At 35.9% G+C, this 23504-nt stretch overlaps 1 protein-coding gene across 7 annotated transcripts in view; it reads left to right on the forward strand.

The window, feature by feature from the left end:
- LOC126825387 (ubiquitin carboxyl-terminal hydrolase 44) overlaps window positions 1-23504 on the forward strand; it is a 163163-nt gene that overhangs the window by 67449 nt on the left and 72210 nt on the right. For all 7 annotated transcript variants that reach the window (XM_050555016.1, XM_050555019.1, XM_050555017.2 and 4 more), the window contains 3 exons: window positions 10310-10360; window positions 10967-11033; window positions 11320-11465. In XM_050555016.1, the coding sequence (XP_050410973.1) occupies window positions 10310-10360; window positions 10967-11033; window positions 11320-11465 (264 nt within the window). The remainder of the gene's footprint in view (window positions 1-10309; window positions 10361-10966; window positions 11034-11319; window positions 11466-23504) is intronic.

Below are 23504 nucleotides of genomic sequence, written 5' to 3' on the forward strand. Positions count from 1 at the left end.
TAATTGCTAGTCTGAGTCCAACTTATCTTAGTCTTACAACTAGAGTTATCTTTGCCTGGGATCGTTTATTTTTAAATACCGTATTTTAATGACATGCAGAAATAGTCGCGTGATCAAATTTATTTCCGTAATATGCATGGAGAGAATCTCGAGCAGAAAATCTTGAGTAGAAAATCTGAAGTTGAAAGTCGAATGTCAAAAGTTGATTATTGAAAGTAGAAATTATGTTGTTGAAAAGGAAGAGCGGTATATGTTTCCCACATGAAAATGTCCATTTTGGATACGAATTTTCTATTTTGCTTTTTATTTTCTACTTTCTACTGCAGATCGCATTTTGAACCTGATATCCCGCCATAACATCAACACAGTAAACTTTAAGGTCAAAGATGAAACGTGCAATTATGATACACATTGGCGTAATTTATTTAAACACGTTTACACATATTAATTTATGTTTAATTGGCGAAAAAATGGATCCGACAAGACAATGTGCTTTTGGGTCCATTAGTGGAGAATGTGTCTATAGAGGTCATAATTTTGATCCGATTTAAAAAAACGTTTGAGTATATCACCGTTACACCCTAAGGATGGTTGAATTTGTATTTCGTGAAAATCGGCCCAAAACTGACAAACGAACCCTCGTTCTCAAATAGCGTAAAAATATGGTATATCATTGATGTGGACCCTCTAGAGGTCACAATTTTCTTCTGATTTTGATGAAACTTGAAATGTAAGTTTATAATCCAAAGATCTCAGTTCCTTTCAATATTCGTGCATATCGGACTGTAACTCCCTGAATTATGGCCCCCGATTGTACGAAAAATCACGTTTTTAGCTTGTGGACCCTATAGCGGTCATAATTTTTATCCAATTTAAAAAAAACATTTTAATATATCACCGTTACACACTAAAGATGATATTCGCGCATATCGGATTGTAACTTACTGAATTATGGCTCCTGATTGTACAAAAAATCGCGTTTTTAGCTTGTGGACCCTATAGAGGTCATAATTTTTATCCAATTTAAAAAAACGTTTTAGTATATCACCGTTACACCCTAAGGATGGTTGAGTTCGTATTTTGTGAATATCGGCCCAAAACTGACATACGAAATAGCCGCCCCTCCTTCTCAAATAGAGTAAAAATATGGTTTATCAAGGTTGTGGACCCTCTAGAGGTCGCAATTTTCTTCTGATTTTGATGAAACTTGAAATGTAAGTTTATAACCCAAAGATCTCGGTTCCTTTCGATATTCGCACATATCGGACTGTAATTTCCTGAATTATGGACCCTGATAGTACGAAAAAATCGTGTTTTTAGCTTGTGGGACCCTATAGCGGTCATAATTTTTATCCTATTTTAAAGAAAACACATAGTATATCAACGTTACACACTAAGGATGGTTAAGTTCGAATTTCGTAAAAATCGAAACAAAACTGACAGACAAAATGGCCGCCCCTCGAACTCAAATGCGTAAAAATATGGTTTATCAATGTTGGGGACCTTCTAGAGGTCACAATTTTCTTCTGATTTTGATGAAACTTGAAATGTAAGTTTATAACCCGAAGATCTTGCTTCCTATCGATATTCGCACATATCGGATAGTAACTTCCTGAATTATGGCCCCTTATTATATCTGAAAAATCGCGTTTTTAGCTTGATGTCCCTCTAGTTGTCACAGTTATTATCCGATTTAAAAAAACTTTCAAATATATCACTGTTACACCGTAATTTTGGCTGAGTTTGAATATCATGAAAATCGGACCAAAACTGTTGGACGAAATGGCCACCCCTCATACACAATTTGAATTACTGTAAACATCTGGTATATCAAAGTTATGGACCCTCGAGAGGTCTTGTGGATGCTCTAGAGGCTAAAGTTTGAGGTCATGAGACTAAGATTCCTATTGATTTTCAATGATTTCCGATAATTACTGCCAAAGTTATGGCCCTTGATCACTTTGCAAAATCGTGTGACTCTCTAAAGGCTCAAGTTATCATCCGATTGACTTCAGATTGATACACAGAGTTTAAGATCTTGAGACGAACAAGTATATTGATTTTCAATGAATTTTTATGACTTGAACAGTTAAATCCATGATATTAAAAGCTTTGTATACAAAACGTTAGCATGGGACAGAACTTCATAAAAACCAAACAAATTCTAATAGTTTTCTGATAATTACGTCATGAGTTGTTGCTCTTAATCAGATTTTAGTGTATTATAAATGTTTTATTACCGAAAAAAGTAAAAATATGCGACAACTCTAGTTGACTGCCCAGACGATTTAGCTGCTGTGGGTGTATGTTTCGTTTCCTGGCAACCTATCTTTCAAATAATTACTTGTAAAGTTATGGCCCTTGTTGAACCATATGAATGCTCAAATGATGAAAGTTATCATCCGATCTGTATGAAATTTATATGCATTATTTAAATTAGTGAAATCGCGACTCTTATTGAATGTCAGCAATTTCTGTCAATTACTTCTAAATTTATGGCCCTTGTTTTAAAACTTGTGAACGTTCAAATGGCAAAAGTTATAATCCAATCTGTATGAAATTTATATGCATTATTTGAATTAGTGAAATGAAAAAGCCGGTCAAATTTCAACAATTTCTGTACATTACTTCCAGAGTTAAGACACTTATTTCAGAACCTTGTGAACCCTCAAATGACGAAAATTATAATCTAACCTGTATGAAATTGTCTTGTAAATAAATGCCCCCAATTATCTACAAAAGAAAAAATGTGCGACAATGTATGTTTCGTTGTCTTGCAACCTATCTTTAAAGTAACTGTCCATTATTTTTGGGGTGTTGTTACACAAGACACTGTTTTTTTTTAAGATGTCTGTTATTTTAGACCAGAGATTCTCAACCAATGTGCCGCGGCACACCAAGATCTTCCTTAGTGTGCTGCGAAAAACCATGCAATCCCAATTGTGCATTCACTGGTGTCTACTGATAAGTTTATAGCTCTATTTTTCTTTTTTTAATTTGTGTCATCCTATATGTCTGTAGCCCCGTTAACACTTGGCCGCAACAAGCGTGCCGATCTGGGCACAGTACCAGGCGGCGATGAATTTCAAGAAATTGACCCGTTTACATTACACCAAATGTGGAACTCTTCACAGAAAAGTTAATTTCAGTTCCTATGCAAATTACCCGGATGATAACAATTATATTGGTTGATTTAGTTTGAGCAGTCATTTTGAAAGAACTGATGACAGATCTGTCAAAGTTTGTGGGGAGAACAGGAGAAGGTTCGTTTTGCGCATGCGCTGTAATTCAGACTGATACCGTGCTCAGACCGGATAGCGTTTACACTATGAAAATTTAACTGTGCCGTGCCTGGTACCGTGCCGAGACCACCTCATTTCAGTGGGCCACATTGCCATGGTACTCAGTACGGCACGCTTACCCGATCTTTTGGCCCGTTTACACTACAAAAAAATTAACCGTGCCATGCCTGGTACCTTTCCTGGCACACTTAAAATTTGTAATTTAAACAGGGTTTATGACTAGTCTCTGTCTATGGTTTTATGCCATCTGACTTACCATGTTTTTATTTTGCAAAATTCAAACATTTTTCATATTTAGCCAGGTGTGCTGCTATTTTTTCATGTGTTCCAAGGTGTGCCATTGGCAAAAAAAGGTTGAGAACCACTGTTTTAGACAAAGAGTGGCTATGGTTTAAGTTAGATAATAGCCTCGGATGTCGGATTGTCCATTATGTAAATAGAAAAACTTTGGGGCTAATGCTCCTCAGTTGTTCTCTCTATTTACATAACGGACAATCTTTGGCCATTATCAATCACTTAAAATGTACTCAGATTGATATTTGAAAACATTTAAATAAGAAAACAAAACCAATGGTGGATTCAGTCAGATTAAATAGAGGCCCATCAAAAGACTTTACCCAAATTATCAATAGTAGATTAAATCTTGGATTCAGTGGGACTCAAGAGGCCAAAGGAAAGATTTTAAAGCTGGCTCTGACTTGTTTATATTGTTTGCAGAGAATGACAAGTGTTGTCTAATTTTCATTTCATCATATCTTTGGGCAATTCCATGGTGACGGACGTACAAGTGGGACAATATTCTGCCTTGTTACTTCCTTGTACAACAACACAGAACAATTTTACTTTGGTAATGTTTAAGTACTTGATGCTATGCTACTATGGTATATCAACAAGCTTGCCTTTGTCCCTTTGCAACTGAGATATAGGTCCTGAAACGTGTGTGACGGACGTACGCACAGAAACGAACATTATCCAATCATATGTATTCAAACATTATTTTCTGTGAATTGTGATTACTCTCGAATCTAACTTTATCACAGAATCAAACCAAGATTCGTCCCTACATAAATTCCTTCTCGATTTTAACCAGTCTCTCTTACGTTTTTCGCAGATTCACCATTTTTAGTGTGACGGACGTACAAATTTTTGTGACGGACGTACAGTGTGCGATTTCATCACTGTATTTCATCAAACAGTTGAAAAATAATTTGTCAAACCATATTATATAGCAGAGCGACAACAAATAAAGGATATAGTGTCTTTGTTACAGCTGATACATGGAAGAACAATATGTAAGATTTAGATAAAGATAGGAAAAGAGGGGCGGAAGAGTCCCCATAACAGTGCAAGCAAGTTTGTTACCGGGGATTTTTTTACTATGATTTATCTACAAGGAATTGTTCCTGTTTTTCCTCGGATGCATCACTGAGATCCAGACTTGCTTGCACTGTTATGGGGACTCTTCCGCCCCTCTTTTCCTATCGTGTGTGAGGTTTTTTCGTCATCTTCTTGGGATTATTTATTTTATTTTACGGACGATTGAGCATCCTCTGTGGATCCCTTCACACGTTCCAGAGACACCCGAACGCCAATGGCGTACCATCTCTACAGCCTCAACCTACCAGCATGGAAGAAGAAAATCCTTATAAAACACCCAGAACGATACTGAATCTGAAACGTTTTTTCAACTACTATTATAAGCAGCTAGAAACTTTACGAAAACCCAGTAAAAATGTCGAACTCTCCTTTACTAGATACCACCTATTTTTTTTTGACATATTTCGAAACTTATTATCGAATTCACCTTGTTATAGCAGAAGAGATTTAAAGTTTCCACTATACCAATAATAAAGAAATTAGAAGATAAATCTTTACACACTTGGGATTATTTATTTTATTTTACGGACGATTGAGCATCCTCTGTGGATCCCTTCACACGTTCCAGAGACACCCGAACGCCAATGGCGTACCATCTCTACAGCCTCAACCTACCAGCATGGAAGAAGAAAATCCTTATAAAACACCCAGAACGATACTGAATCTGAAACGTTTTTTCAACTACTATTATAAGCAGCTAGAAACTTTACGAAAACCCAGTAAAAATGTCGAACTCTCCTTTACTAGATACCACCTATTTTTTTTGACATATTTCGAAACTTATTATCGAATTCACCTTTTTATAGCAGAAGAGATTTAAAGTTTCCACTATACCAATAATAAAGAAATTAGAAGATAAATCTTTACACACTTGGGTTTGATTTAGAAAAACCTAACTTCACCCTTAAGAAGAAATAATACCACCAGTACATACCAGATCGAGGAAAACCTATTGAAACCAAATCGACAATCTATTTTTACAGCATCCGTTTTAGAGAAACTGTTATTCTAACAACTTCTGCACCTTTAAGCTATACTTCGTACACTTTTTTCCCGAGGCCCTCTAAACTACAGAATATATTTTTATTCATAGAGGTGACCAATACGATCTACCGCCCATCAGCATCACCGATTTCACGATCCAGAGTTGAACCACTAGCTACGAAACTACTCCTTTGAATTCATAACCGATCGCAGCAGAACTCCATACGTATAGGCCTATTCTACCTCTGCACGTTTGAAGACTAGGAGGTTCCGGATGACCGAGACTATACGTATTCATCTCTAAGGAAACTACCGCCATTGTTGTTACCTGACTACAGTCCTTTGATGATAGTCGCCGTTTATATATATTTAATTGTTTTGGTTTTGTTTGTACATCAATTTTATTCATATTTATATATTTTTTTTTATTTTTTTATGTACATTAATGATCTTAAATTTGTCTATATTATTATGTCATTATTATTTTTATAATCCCAGTATAGGGATTAATTTTATTAATCCTCAACGTTATGCGCATGCGCAATAATTCTATTGTCTATATATACCCGGTAACGGGATGATTTTTGTAACCAGTTGATAAAGGGCGAACGCCCGAAACGCGTCCTGGATAAATTCTGTTTATATCTACACAGTCTTGTCAAGTTTGTTACCGGGGATTTTTTTACTATGATTTAGATAAAAAGATGGCCATTCTCGCTATAATAGTTTAAAAATAGATAATGTAAAATGTATATGTTGAATTTAAGTCAAATTACTTTACTGGGCACAGTTACGCTCATAATGAGCGTTTGAAATTTTGACAAGAAAAAGTGTAGTCTCGATTGTCAAAGCACTCTATTCCCTAGATAATAAATAATTATCCATGAACTAAAAGTTTAAAAACACAACACAGTTTATATGGAAATACAATCACTGGTTTATAGGCATAGCACGACGTTTCGACAAGTATTCTCTTATCGTTATCATTTGTGCTTGATAACGATAAGAGAATACTTGTCGAAACGTTGGCTATGCCTATAAACCAGTGATTGTATTTCCATATAAACTGTGTTGTGTTTTTAATGTGTTCAATCGCTAAATGCCACTCAAGGATTATAACTAAAAGTTTAGTAAATAGTAGTTTAATTATTAAATGGGTGTGGTGTTCTAATCTACTTAAAATCAGAGCCATCCGATGTCCTAGAGAGTTGATTATGGGCTTGTTATGTAAATAATTTAATAAATGTTGGACATAAGCATCTTTAGAAGACCTTATTTTAGCCCTTCTTCTGGCCTGTCTTTCTCTAGCTGTTAAAGCCATTTTTGAGCTTCTGATCTGGCGCTTATGACTTAGTGAATAAAATGTGAAACTCATAGAGAGCACCCCTTCAATGCTTGGCACTGCATTGAATATTTTTCCATAATAAAGAATAAAAGTGTGTTTTTATTTAATTAATACTTAGTTTAAAGCATGAAACTTACTGACAGAATTTATTTCATTCATAATTAAATTTTGGTGGAGGAAAACCTAAGGTTTGCAGTTATTTTGTTCCTGCAGCAAATTAATAAATGATGTTTTATATAAAATCCTATAAAATTCTGAAGAGTTAAAAATATGACTGACTCTTTAAGTTTTCTGGCTTGGTGTAAAATGTTGTAGATTCATAATTTTAAGCCTTTTAAAAGTTAACAACCGATTACCATGCAAGATTAGATACGCCCACATTTTTCGTACAATTAGGGGCCATAATCCATGAAGTTATAGTCCAATGATATATACTCTTCAAAAAAAGTAGGGGATATTGAAATGCAAATACCTGTACAGCATGATATGGTAAATAGTCATGGACACTTGACATGCCTTGAGAGTATGTGAAGAACTTATCGCCCTAACAGAACCGCTGAGCTGCATCTGCGACAAGCAATAGCGCCATACACGTGGGTGGGGTTCATTGTCAAATTTGACACTTCAACTTAGTTCATGGAAGGGTTGATGAAAACTGCTGCGTGCTGGTTTATCCTATCCATGTTTGCTTTCCTATCGGTTCTTGCATAAGATTTACTGTTTAACGTATCTTTGCTTTAGTGTGTTATGTTTAATTTGCAATGAGACGTCTTCAACATGATGAATGTCTACATGCTATTGGCATGCTTCAAATGGGTTCTACACAGCGAGCAGTAGCCAACATACTTAAAGTTGCAATTTCATATTTTTACGTTATATTTTTAAAATTTATTAAAATAAAGCCTTAAAATAGATGGTATCTATAAACAGTCCTACCTTGTTAAAGAATAATCCTATTAATCCTATAATTCACTATTGCCAGTTGAGAAATTGGCAAAAATATCATTTTCCTCTTCAAATTCAAACGTTTGAGGATAGCTACTCCATGGTGGAGAATAGAAAACAAGGGAGGTAATTGTGTTATTATTTCTGGTGTAAATGAGTTTTAAGTGTGGGAATGACACCTATGATTGTATAATAGTGAGTTGACAACCTATTGAGCAAAAGACATAGAAATAATTATGTTTTGACTTTCTTAGAAAATATGAAATTGTAACTTTAATGTATCACAGTCTGTGATCAGCAGACTGTGGAACCGGTACCAACAAACAACTACACAAGCCCAGGATCAATACATTTGTACACAGGTCCTGCGAAATTGAGAACAAACAGCCAATCAGCTTTCTGTAAACTTGTACCAAGTTACAGGAATTAGAAACTCGCTACATGCAGCCCATTTGCATATGGATGACCGCGTGTTGTGTGTCCGTTAACTTGCCAGCACATGGCAAACAGGCGTCATGGTGTAGGCAGCGTAGAAATTGGGGTAGTAGTCGATGGGCGCATGTAATGTTCTCAGATGAGTTCAGATTTACTTTAGATTTCACCGATAGGTGTGCTCGCGTTTGGAGGCGTGTAAATGAGCGTCATTCTAATGTTAATGTCAGACAGCATTACAGATTCGGGCGTAGGTCTGTTACGGTGTGGGGAGGAATCACCATGACTGGCAGGACGGACTTGCACCGATAGTTCTGCTCTTTGCTCAACGTGCAGGTCGATGTTTCATCTTTCAAGATGATAATGCCTGTGCCCACCGCGCTCATGTCGTGAATGACTACCTCCAGTGTCACCATATTGTCCATATGCCTTGGCCAGCCATGAGTCTCACCTGGGACATGATCGTGAGACATGTTCGTCGACGTCAACGTCAACCGACAACACTGCAAGAGGAGTGGGTCAGATTGCCCCAAATTGTGATTGGACAGTTGATTAGGAGCATGCCACGATGAATTGCTGAATGTCTGAGGATTGGTGGAACAATTACTCATTATTAAGACAAAAATAAAAAAAGTCCATTTTCACTTTTGACAGTGATCCAATGGGGCTGCAATTCAACTGGGGTGATGATAGCTGCGATGTTTATCAAGTGACAAAAGAGCATATAATACAGACATCCAAACTCTCATTTTAACCACAATTAAACATAATATCAAGGCCAAATATCGAACTTTCAATCAAATTGACTGACATGCGGCTGTGCTCAACAGCGGCCTCGCTTCGTACCCTCTATCATTTAGCCTCGATCATCACTGCCTTTTATGGATAATTTCCAGGAGTATGACGTCAACATAACGGTTAATCTCTGCTTACGCCGCCATTTAAAAATTTAATCAATCAATGAAATCCTGTTTAAATCCAAGCCGAATCCAAGCCATCCGTGGGTCTACAGAGTTGATTTTGTGGTTGTTGTGTAAATAAAGATCTAATTTATAATTCCTATGACATCTGAAGCCTAAATAAAGACTTAAAATATGCTTATTTAGCTCTTGCATAATGCATGTTTAACATAACTGGTTACCTCTAATAAAAACAGCAGTATACATGAATATTGAAAGGACCCAAGATGTTTGGGTCATAAACATACATTTTAAGTTTCATAAAAATTGTGACCTCTGGAGTTTCCACAAGCTAAAAACATGATTTTTCATACCATCAGGGGCCATAATCCAGGAAATTACGGTCCAGTATTTGCGAATATCGAAAGCAACCAAGATCTTTGGGCGATAAACCTATATTTCAAGTTTGGGGATCATGTGGCTAAGTGGGTAAGACGCTGGCTCGCTAGCCTTGAGGTTGGGTGTTTGATCCCTGCATTGGCTGAGAAAGTGCATCCAGATTTTCCGACGTGGTTTCCCCTTGTCAGTGATGCAGGTTGGAGGGCCTGACAAGGACAGCTATCTTGTCGTTCGGATGGGACGAAAAACCGAGGTCATGTGTACATATTGGCGTGCACGTAAAAGATCCCCTGGCAGTTGGAATTCGATATAAGAGTAGGCTGTAGCGCCGCTGCCCGGGCAAAATTTCCCTCATAGCACACTGTATGGCATGTTTGTCTTCATTAGCCCAGTATAGGAGCAGAACAGTAGGACGTTAAATCCCATTTCATTTCATTTCATTTCATTTATTTCAAGTTTCATCAAAATCGGATAAAAAAAACTGTGACCTGTGGAGTGCCCACAAGCAAAAAGTGAATGGACGGACAGGGTCAATGACAATATACGTCTACATGTGGGCGTATAAAAATATTGTTGCGTTCATGCTACATGTATGTTAATCTGTAATTGTTCTATTCATAATTTAGGTGTCATGCAGATGAAAATGATCGTATAGCTACAGCTGTTTGTCATTTTGGGTATGCATATTTTAGATTTTTTCAACCAACTCTTACCATTTATATGGATAATTGTTGTAAAAGTTATCAAAACTAAAAAATTAAAAAGTTTGTGAGTAAAAGTGGTCTTTTTGAAGTAGGAGTAAGGACAGGTAATACTTGACAATATTGCAATTTTGGTTGCAATATGAGCAATGTCATGGAAAATGGAAAAACTATTTCTCTTGGCTGACACACTAAGCATCATCTGCATGTCTGCCCAAGATTTCTTGTGTGATGGTACTTAAACTCTGAACTCCACAAAATTTAGTTAAAGATACATAAAGGGAGGAGGGGGTGTGGTGTGGTTTAATGCATAATTTATAAAATTCATGTATATGTATTACCATATTTTATTTCTCTTTTTTTTTTATTATATGATATTTATTGTAAATCAGCAAATTTCAGGGTAGGATGAACTTGTTTAATTAAATCCACTATAATAAAGACCTCTTTTAAGCAGCCATTTTTTCAAGGATGAAATATTATATTTGAATTGTATGACCGTATTTATGAGGGTGGCATTTTGTATTCTCAATATACTTTTGGTAGGCATTAAAATATTTCAAAACAATTTATGTTTTTCAGACGAGTCATACTGTGTAAAGTATTTAGTGCCTGGCATTTTTATGTTAAACAACAGAAAATTGCTCAGGTAAGAAATTAATATGTTAAATGCAATAAACACATGCATGTATCATTAGTCAAACCAGTAAATTAATTGATTGGATGATAATTAATTGATAACATATCAGTTATGTGATTATATATATAGTATCTAACTGTGTCTCTTAGCCACATTGTAAGAAGCCACTCAGATGATAATGGTCCTAAAGGTTTCTCCTGCCTAACTCGAGCAATTCCCTCCCCCACGGCTCTCTCTCTCTCTCTCACAAAATATACAGTTAGCCAACATTAAGTTTATACTTTCATTGTTATAGGAACAAAGTTCAACACCTAAAAAGAGAAAATTAGATATTCCACCCACACCTCCATCTGTTAGGAAACGAACCCTGATACCTGGAGTAACAGGTCTACGTAACCTAGGAAACACATGTTACATGAATTCTATACTGCAGTGTTTAGGGTAAATTTGTTGTTTAATTGTACGTTTTTTGTCCCCTCACTTTTCGAAGAAAGCAGGGGAGTATTAAAATTTGTCTGTCCGTTTGTCACACGTCTGTCTGCCATCACACTTCCGAAGCTAAGCATTTTCTTTGCATAGGGTTGATACTTTGGGACACGATAACTTTAGTTCTAATTAAGTGAGAGTAATGAAACATGGTGTATACATGAATCACCCATTCCAAAAAAATGGCGTCTCGCTGTTGCATTGTGGGAGATTCGTGAGCAAACTCACAAGTAGGGCCGCCATTGCTTTGCATGGGATTTCTCTGACCAAATTGCGAAAAACTCCGATTTTACTGTTATTTTAAGGATGGAGGATATTTCATTCGATGTGATAGAGACCTGGGGGCAGTTTCACAAAAGTTCGTAACTTTAAGAAAAAAAACTACGTTAAGAAAAACTTACGAAAAAGATACGAATTATTTACGCCGGTTTCACAAAGGCCGGTGTAAGTTTTTTCTTAACTTTTTCTCGTATCTTTTTTCGTCACTTCATTCACACTTCTGTAAACATTCCCACGGACTGAATGTTGACAAAGATCCTTACCTTTTGAAACATAAACGACGAAATGATATATTCCTTATATATACGCTAAGATTTAGCGGTGTATTTATGAATAAAATGCTATTTTCATGCCTGTTGTTTACTTGTTTTTGTTTGCTACGTCATAGCGCGTGACATAGTACCATACGTCGTCTGTAAGTCTGCCAAAAGCCGAAATGGAACCAAAAAGGCGAAAACAAAATTGGAATCCGGCAGCTCTCGGTGTTTTAATTGAGGGGGTTGAACAGAATTATGGGATTCTGAAGGAACTATGCAGTGAACTATGTATTTTTACGACGAGTCCCCTTATCGCTTTCCCCTTATCGCGTGTCATGTTGAAGCTTAAAGTTAAAACAAGACGATAATTCGTACGTTTACCCGAGTTTAGAATCAGCTGTTGCTTGAACATTAATGGAATGAAACCCTTTCCTGCAGACGAACAGCGGTTCATTTTCTCCCGATGGTGCTATGATGGCAACTTGTGTACCATCAATCGTTCCCACTACATTTGGGAAGCCTGCTATTGGTGAAAACCTTCCTTTGTAGAATTGATATCTTCCATGGAATAGGGGAAATTTATTGATAATTTATCGTCAACACAGGTTGTTATTGCTCGTGAAACACGATAAATTCTCTAGACACTGATGGTACACTCATCCCATGTGCATCAGCAATGAGTTTTTGGAAGCTACCTGTGGCATAGTATCGTAATGCAATCAGGACTTGTACAGGTGATGACAAGGATTTCGATCGGTAAGTTGCGGTTTCGATATCATCATTATTAATAATAATACAGTTAATAAGATGTAATTTACTGGTCCGGTCAAGTCTGTACCGCGAAACTAACTCCTCATCTGTATGGGTGTCGAGAGGGTTTAATCTATCCCAGAATATTCTCTCTCGTCGAAGTTGCCGATCCGCATAAAGTAACAAGGCGGCCATTTTGTCAAAGATACGAAAAAAATTCCAACTTACGACAAGGTGAGAGTTGCCGTAGACTTTACGATAAAAGTTACGAATTTCGTAAGTTAAGAATTTAGTGAAACGCGATTTTTACGTAAGTTTACGTTACGATAAACTTACGCAAATTTTTCATCGTAAGTTGCTTTGTGAAACTGCCCCCTGGAAGGTTGATGCACTTAAAGAATACCTGAGAAGCGAAATCTTAAGTGTACAGGCCGCAAAAAGGAGTTGGTAGCGCTGGTCTACTCAGCAAAACAAATGCAGGTAATAACAATTGTTTGTTACCATAGTATAAAGTATATAGGGTCTAAATATTTGATGTCTTTTTATTAAGCATTCTTAATGTACCCTGTGCTATTTATTTCTATGCAACACTGTACACTCACAGTAGTATTGACCTGCTAAAAGTGACAGCGATCAGCTGATTGATACGAAGGTTAAGTTTTGACAGCTGTTTGTTTTGAAGTTTTCATTTTACCTTTTTGCGATCTGTATACTTCAGAATGTGTTTTCTGAGGTATTCTTTACGTGCATTAACCATCTGTGTCTCTATCACATCATATGAAATATCCCCCATCACTAAAATTAACGTAAAATCAGCCTTTTTTCGAAATTTGGTCAGAGAAATCCCATGCATAGCATTGGCGTCCTCCTCGTGAGTTTGCTCACGGATCTCCCACAATGCAACAGCGAGACGCCATTTTTTTGAATGGGTGATTCATGTATAGTTTCATTACATCAATACCTTGACTAAGTTCAATAATGAGCATTTTCTGCTCAGGCTAAGCGGAAGGATATGCAATTGATTGTTTGAAAGACAATAACACTCCTTCTAATTGAGATAGAATGTTCAAACTTGGTGTAGGCGTTCATTACAGACCTCGTCAGGAGGCGCGAGTCATTACTCGCGCGCATGCTATACTCGCCTGAAATGCATTTCACAAGAGTAAGGCATTACTCACGAAAACATTTCTGGAAACTTTTCATTGAAAAATGTACAATTCTTAAATGAAAATTAAATACTATCTAAGGCCATAGTTATTTGATTTCCTGGTTTGCTCGGTTAACCATTTTTAATTCAATATCTACGATAAAATACTCTGTTTCCTATGGAGGCTGAATGGTATCGTGTTGTGATGTCGCCCTTCATAAGGCGACAACCCGACATCACAACATTATAACCCGACACCACGACAACCCGACATCACAACATTTTTAACCCGACACTACGACATTTTTACCCAACATCACGACATTAAGAATGTCGGAATGTCGCGCAAAAAATAATGTATTGTCGCGTAAAAATGTTGTGGTGTCATGATGTCGGGTTTATTTATCAATGTTGAAGCGGCCATGAAAAATAGAGTGCTGTCGAGATCAAGTCAGCCCTCACTATCTCATCCTTCACTAAGAATACTTACCCTTCACTAACTGCGAATCAAGCTGGCTTACCAAATTCGCTGGATGACCATGACTTGGGAGTAATCATTTGCTCGGTATGGGCTAATTTGAGCCTTTGATAATTAAAATGAATTGAAAGTAATCTATTTTTAGTAACCCATTTCTCTGCTCAAAATAAAAATGCTTTTATCTCTTCTAATGTATGGAATTATGAATAAGCTAGAAAATAACAAGTAGATTTATTAAAGAGCCACAGAAACCCACTTTCCGGTGATGTATGACACAATGACTGGAATTTCGTATAACACATATTAAACACTCGCCCATCCCCACCACTCTCTTTAATTCAGCCATTGAAGGCTACCAAACTTGTATCAATTTTAATTTTAAAAAGTATATGCATTCCGCCGAAAATATAATAAATACATTTCAAGAGAGGATTAACTTTACTTTTCAGTATAGATATACAGAATTTTGAATTAAGCCCCGCATTTTTATTTCAAATACCCCACCCCCTTTTCACTTTTCAAGGCAAGTAAATATAAATTAATTATATATTTGAACGTGCTTTCTACTGATATGAAGCATGATATCTCGAATTTTGTATTAGAACCCGTAATTAGACATTGAATACCCCCTCCCCCCACGTAATTACTTAAATATGCAAGAGCTAAATTGCCTATTGCAGGTCTTTCTTTAGGCCTGAAATGTTTTCTAAAGTATTAATTAGACATTAATTAACTGATCCAGGCCTTAATTAACTCTCGATGGCATCAGATTTCTCCGATATTAAATAGATTGGAATGGTTCAGCGATACTTTGATTTAATCAAATATGGAGGACCGAAACTTAGCTTCGATCAACCAGTACGGGGGTTGAAATTATTGCACCTGTCTGTCAAACCTTCAAAGGCTAATATCTTCGCTTGCAATAGAGTAATTTGAATGAAATTTTCAAATTATTCATTTTACATCATCTACTTTCGAACTATTATAGCAAGAATGGCTAGTTCTTTATCTAAATCTTACATAATGTATCTTTAATAGAGTTCAGTATAATCCAACTTTGATAGTTTGTCAACGTAAGTAAATATAAATGTGCCAGAAAAGAGAAATGAAAGTGCTTTTCAATGATATATAACATAATATCTGGAATTGCGTATTAAGACCCGTATTTTTAGTTTGAATACCCCTACCCCCATCATTTAATAGATTTTTGTACCATTCGTCTTTGATCACCTCTCAAGGCAAGTAAATATAAATGTGCCAGAAAATTATTTATATATGAAAAGACCGGTGAAAGTGCTTTCTAGTTCTACTGATATGTAACATGATATATGGAATTTCGTATTAAGACCCGTATTTGGTAGTGAGGGCCAGCTTGATTCGTAGTTAGTAAAGGGTAAGTATTCTTAGTGAAGGATGAGATAGTGAGGGCTGACTTGATCTCGTGGCCGCTTCAACATTGATAAATAAAGTCGACAACCCGACATCACGACACCACGACAACCCGACATCACAACATTTTTACGTGACAATACAACATTTTTACGCGACATTACAACATTCTTAATGTCGTGGTGTTGGGTGAAAATGTCGTTGTGTCGGGTTAAAAATGTTGTGGTGTCGGGTTATAATGTCGTGAATGTCGGGTTGTCGCCTTATGAAGGGCGACATCACGACATGATACCAATCAGCCACCATAGTTTCCCGTTGTACATGACTCTGCGCTAATATTATTCCGATTACACAATGCTAAGAATAGAATAAAGTAAAAATAGAAGGCGTCTATTGATTGGACAATAAAGAAATTATTTTGGGCTTGCAACGTATAATTTTTATGATTGGTTAATTTAACTGAAATCCAAAGTAGAATTCTCGCGAGAAATATTACGAGATATGAAAATGTGTAGAATGTTGTAACGTATATAATGTCATTTTCTAGTTTCTATGACTGAAATGTTTTCTAAAGTATTAATTAGACATTAATTAAACATACATTATGCAAGAGCAAAATCGGCCTATTGTAGGTCTTTCTTTAGACCCAAAATGTTATAAAAACTATTAATTAGACATTAATTAGCTTATACAAACCATAATCAACTCTCGATGGTAAGGCTAGCCTGTGATATTTGTTGGATTATAGTTCGAATTGCTGCAAAACTTTCCCTTCGTGATTAACGATTAAATGGATAATCGAGACTATTAGTATTGTCTTACCGACTTCAGTAATGATGATCGAGGCTAAGCGGAATTTTGACCCGCTTAGTTCTCGGTTCATAGTGGATCAATTTGACTGAAATTTTCAGCAAATTGCTTTTACAGTATGTAGTTTTTAACTATTATAGTGAGAATTGCCAACTCGTTATCTAATCTCCCATAATGTATCTTTAACTTATCCAGGCCTTAATCAACTCTTGATGGCATCAGATTTCTCCGATATTAAATAGATTGGAATGGTTCAGCGATACTTTGATTTAATCAAATATGGAGGACCGAGACTAAGCTTCGATCAACCAGTACGGTGGTTGAAATTATTGCACACGTCTGTCAAACCTTCAAAGGCTAATATCTTCGCTTGCAATAGAGTAATTTGAATGAAATTTTCAAATTATTCATTTTACATCATCTACTTTCGAACTATAATAGCAAGAATGGCTAGTTCTTTATCTAAATCTTACATAATGTATCTTTAATAGAATTCAGTATAATCCAACTTTGATAGTTTGTCAAGGTAAGTAAATATAAATGTGCCAGAAAAGAGAAATGAAAGTGCTTTTCAATGATTTAATAGATTTTTGTGCCATTCGTCTTTGATCACCTCTCAAGGCAAGTAAATATAAATGTGCCAGAAAATTATTTATATATTTGAAAAGAACGGTGAACGTGCTTTCTACTGATATGTAGCATGATATATGGAATTTCGCATTAAGACCGGTTATTTGGTAGTGAGGGCCAGCTTGATTCGTAGTTAGTAAAGGGTAAGTATTCTTAGTGAAGGATGAGATAGTGAGGGCTGACTTGATCTCATGGCCGCTTCAACATTGATAAATAAAGTCAACAACCCGACACCACGACAACCCGACATCACAACATTTTTACGTGACAATACAACATTTTTACGCGACATTATGACATTCTTAATGTCGTGGTGTTGGGTGAAAATTTCGTAGTGTCGGGTTAAAAATGTTGTGTTGTCGTGGTGTCGGGTTATAATGTTGTGATGTCGGGTTGTCGCCTTATGAAGGGCGACATCACGACATGATACCAATCAGCCACCATAGTTTCCCGTTGTACATGACTCTGCGCTAATATTATTCCGATTACACAATGCTAAGAATAGAATAAAGTAAAAATAGAAGACGTCTATTGATTGGACAATAAAGAAATTATTTCGGGCTTGCAACGTATAATTTTTATGATTGGTTAATTTAACTGAAATCCAAAGTAGAATTCTCGCGAGAAATATTACGAGATATGAAAATGTGCAGAATGTTGTAACGTATATAATGTCATTTTCTAGTTTCTATGACTCTATTTTAAATAGTGGTTTCATTTTAAAATAAATATTAAACAAGCTAGAATAAAGTTAGAAATGCCGAGAACTATTTGTATTGGAATAAGGTCAGAACACAGTGCGTTGACATTGCCGTACGCACGAGTGCTTTTTAATTACTAAACTATTATTAGTATATTTTAGCAGGCGATGCCACTGTTAACATAGTGGGGCAACAGTACATTCTACGATTTTCAAACACCAAATGTATATGTGTAGAGACGTATTTCTGAAAACCTTCTTATCTTAGCTAAACAGGATAACGGAAAATTTTGTTATAATAAAGATGAATATGACCCCTAACGACAAGGGTATTACATTAGACTTTACACACGATCGACTAATATTATTTTCACCGGTTGTCTTTGTTCCTTCGACAGAAGCCTTTCATTTTTTTTTTATAAGTAAACTACTATTATTTTCACATTCAGCCAAAATCAATTGGACAAAATATTATTTTATTATTCTTTATTAAATTAATCTAGGCACTCGCATAAATAGGTTTTCTTTTTGGAATTAGAATGAATAAAAATTCAAGTATTGAATTAATATTTATAATATTACAAATGACAAGAAGGCTTACTTCTAATGAAGAACATTAGAAAATAAAGTCTTACATCTTTGGAATGGAAGTTAATCAATGGAGTCTAGGCTTAACTTCCATTTGTCAGAGTTCTTGCGTAAGTAAGTCAGTTACTCGCCAAACTCACGCAGAGTCTTTTTTGCGGGAGTAATGGAGTACTCACACAGTGATTCTTCGTGGCAAGCACTGCATTAGGTGAATGCCTTGATAGTTGATGGAGTTCGAAGATGAATATTTTCTGCTAAGGGTAAGCAGAGATAAGCAATTTGATTTGTTGATGCTTTAGGACACCATAACTTTGGTTTTAATGAAGTGAGAGTGATGAACCATAACCATTTTTATACACCCACATTTTCATGTGGACGTATATTGTCGTCACCCCTGCCGTGGGTCCACAGTTTGTTTGTAGACACTCTACAGGTCACAAGATCTTGGTTCCTTTCGATGTTGGGATAAATCAGACCATAACTTCATGGATTATGGCCCCTGATTGTGCGAAAAATCCTGTTTTTACCTTGTGGACACTCTACAGGTCACAATTTTCATCTGATTTTGATGAAACTTGAAATGCATGTTTATAACCGCGCATATCAGATCGTAACTTTCTGAATTATGGCTCTTGTTTGTAAGAAAAATCTCTTTTTGTTTAGCTTGTTCTCTATTTATCTCTTGCAAAATGTGGGTGTATCTGCCTGGCAACTGCTGGTATTTTTATTTTGTAAAAAATGTAAAATGAAATGCATAAAATTTGCTGTTTTTGAATTTGATGGTTCGTTTCTGTCAATAATTTTAAATTGTGTTTTTCAAAAATTGCAATTTCAAACAAAGTTAAATTTCTCAGCCATTCTTTTAAGATAATTGCACATGTCACACACCAATCTAAATGTCTTTATAAAGACAGAGTATAAAGTTGCCTTTGGATTTTTCTGATTTGACCCTTGTGTTTTATTTAGCCAGACCTATTCATATGTTAAATTATGTGATGTAAGCTATTGCCTAATATTTCAAGTTGTATAACACGATTAACACATTTAGGTGTAGTGCAACACTACACCATATTATAATTATAAAAGAAGTTCTAATCTATATTGCTGATAAGGCCGCGGTTAATTAATTGTCAGTTTTTCATGACCTGAGTTTGTGAAATATACATGCTAAATGAGGTAATTATTAATTATTAAGAGTGTATCCGTGAGAAGACCATGCAAAAATCGCAAAAAGTGCTAAGATGGGGGGTAGGAAGTTTTTGATCAAACTTATGGTATGACACCCCCTAGGGGCAAGAGGTAACATGCTGAAGTGGTTACAGGCTGATGTCGCTCTAAAGGACTGTACAGGAATTATTCATTTTATGGGTAAAATATTGCGGTTTTCACACGTGTATTTATCACCCTTTTTAAGCACAGACTGCATTCTATGGTGGAATAGCAACCTTCTAATTTTGACCCTGTCTGATAAAGCGGGTGGTCAACTTCTACCCCAGCACTAATTTGAAAAAAAAAATAAGTACATACTAATTTTGTGTGGACTTGTTTTAGGGTACCATATTCACATTGTCCTTACAGTGCAGAAAAAGATACACTGTAACTTTTACTTTCATGGTCGCAAGTAGAATTTCTTTGGATGGTTTTGAAGTGCTAAGCACATAGTATCCATAGGTGTAAAAAAAATGACCGGAATGCAACATACTTAAAATATACAGCTTATTGAAAAGTGCTAAAAATAAGCTTTTGTGAAACATTTTTTTGCAAATTTAATTAGAGAAATAAAATTTTTGGACTTTTATACGTTTTCATCATATCCATAGCCATTATTTGTACCATGTTGTACTCTATATAAGTGTGTATTTGTATTTATTGTATATTTGGTATTGTCGTATTGTCCCTTTAACATATTTGTTGTATTGTCTCTTTAAGATTTCATTTTCAAACAAGTTACCGAAAATGGCTACAAAATGTTTAATTTCAGAGCATGTTTCCACTATTCATTTTGGGACACATCCACTGATTTCTACAATACAGAAATGTGGAAGCTTAAATATTAACGGCAACGAAGCCTAATTGCGTCGAAGTAGGTGACATTGAACAGTGTAGTATGGTAGCTACAGCTCTCGGGCACCGTCAGGTGCACCTTCAGGGCCGGATTTAGAATAAGAGAGGTCCTAGGCAAACCCCCTGAACAGGGCCCACGACATGGGCCGTGGGACAAGCAACTCGGTGAGAGGGTGGGTCGGGGGAAGTCATGGGGTTGGTGGTTCGAATCTCACTTTTAGGTGAATTTTTCATTTTTGTTGCATTATTTTATTTAAAATAATGTCTATTTGAGAGTAATGGATATGTTTGTTAAGATTGAGCACGTCGAAACTCCAATGGAAGGTCGTGGACAACTGCGGAAGTCAATTCCCGTCGACGCCAGATGAGCCATGAACGATTACAGGCCTTTGAAAGTATTTTTTTTCAAGATATTTTTATAAAACAGATACTAATGTATTTTAGGGCTGGTAGTAAACACCATATGAATGAAAAGGAAAATAAATTCTTAGGTTTTTTTTATCTACTACGGTTAACTATCTCCAAAATAGGGAAATAACAGATTAATTTCCTGGGTTATTGTTTCCTTTACCTAGTTTTTGTCAAGTCGATTCTGGTCATTTTTATTTTTTGTATCAAATGTTGGGAGGTTGCTTGTTCACGTGAGCATAAATTTTTTAAACCCACCCCATGAAAGAAATAGCTATAGGGCGTCAAACTTTGGGTGACGAAAAATGGGGAATTTAGACAGGCTTTGATATCCAGTCCGTATACAGATCTCGTTCGCCAGAATCGTCTGAAGTTAATATTGTGGTAACAGCACTGAGTCATCGATAAACTGTGTGAGTTTGGTCTTTCTGCTAAGTATAGTTAAGGTGTAAGGACTTGCCAAAGTTGGTATTTGAGAAAAGACAGATTTTGGCAATTTCACCATATGAAAAATGTTTTTTCAATTTTCTCATACAGGAATTGAAAGATTTATCTAATATTGCACATTTCTGTGTTTTGGGACTATCCCAACTTATAAACCAAATTTGGTCAAAATCTGCGATTGAAGCCTTAGCACCTTCTGCATGGTTTTCTCGTGGACACGCTCTTAATTATTGAGATGACATTTAATTTTTTTAGTTTAATGCTGTTTCTATTTCAGCAATAACTAATGTCAGTTACTTGGTCGTTGGAAACCCAACCCAACGGTAACCAGTGTCCGCGATTTCTTCTTCACATTTATTAAATATTTATAGATTAAAATATCAGTTGCACAATATCCGGGCACATCGGAAGACTTGATAAGTTAACGGTTTGTTAATTCATTCATTCTTGGCATTTCATTTCTTTATCCTTCCTTACTTTGACAGGTTACGAAATGACCTGTTCCAAACTGGTTAATAATTTGTTCTGACATAAATAATTAAAAGCATACACTTGGATTTTTAAATACAAATAAGTTAGATTATTTATAAACAAGTCAGTCAAAGAATTTACTACACACGTGGTCGTTTCTATAGATGTGAGGGAAGATAGTACCAATGCCATGGCAATAGCCTGTATGTTAATTGTCCACAACTTTGAACCCATCATCGGCACGTGGCATCACGATAATATAAATACTTTTATTATTTTGTCTATCTTAATCAAACTGTTTACATTTATTTGTATCTCTGTGTCCTTTTGAGACTGTTTATATAGTGTTGTTAATAAAATTCTGTGAAGGGGGTGAAGCAGTGTCAACCAGTCAGTATCTCATGATCGAGGTTATCTCATGGCGGCAGTTCTTGGACTGTTGCTAGTCAGTAAATAAAATAATTTAGCAGGAATTAAAAGACATTTATATCTTTCTGTGAATTTTATTACAAATATGACAAGTGCCTTATAGAGTATATATTGTGGCCAGGTCTTTGGTGAATGTTGTAGCTACCATTCCTTGGTATGGATGACAGATATGATACGGCTTGATCACTTCCGTTTTGCGGATGGACCCACACTCACATTCTAGCCTACTTTTAAGTACTTTACTTATCACCTACGGTGTCATGTTCATTGATAAATAGTGGATTTTAATGTGTCAATTCATTGTTCATATTTAAAAGCAAACAATAAAGTTTTAAGGGACAAATTTTGGATCTCACTAAATTTGACCAAATAATTATTGAAGTGCGTAATTATTACGGATGAAAACGGACATGCGGGCCGGTCATGAGAAACAAACAATTAATTAACCGCGGCCTAATATCTGTCTTTATTTTTTCTGACACTTAGCTTGATGTCAAATACATTTTACAACCAATACATGTTGAATGTTGTGATACTATTTCAGTAATGTACCTCTACCAGTTCCTGTGACTGTACAGACTTGAAATTTTCAGGGGATGTTCAGAGTAACTAGTCATGATATGCATGACCTTACACCAAATTTCAGCCGTATCTGTCAATAACTTTTTATTTTACCCTAGGGCTATTTACACAGTAAAGGGACATATTACTCCCAACAGGAAGATTAAAATAAATCTTATAATAGGTCATATATCTATTTTGATTCATCAAGGGACCATTTTTATACGCCCACATTTTCATGTGGACGTATTATGCTGTCGCCCCTGTCCGTCCACAATTTGTTTGTGGACACTCTACTGGTCACAATTCTTATCCGATTTTAATGAAACTTGAAATATAGGTATATCTCCAAAAGATCTCGGCTGCTTTCGATATTGGCATGTATCGGATCGAAACTTCATGGATTATGGCCCCTGTTTGTACGAAAAATCACGTTTTTGGTTTGTGGACCCTATAGAGGTCACAATTTTTATCCGATTTTGTTGAATCTTGAAATATAAGTTTATAACACAAAGATCTCGATTCCTTTCGATATTCGCGCATATCGGACCGTAACTTCCTGAATTATGGCCCCAGATTGTACGGAAAA

This window comes from Patella vulgata, chromosome 6 (genome assembly GCF_932274485.2).
Source record: "Patella vulgata chromosome 6, xgPatVulg1.2, whole genome shotgun sequence".
Taxonomy (NCBI): domain Eukaryota; kingdom Metazoa; phylum Mollusca; class Gastropoda; family Patellidae; genus Patella; species Patella vulgata.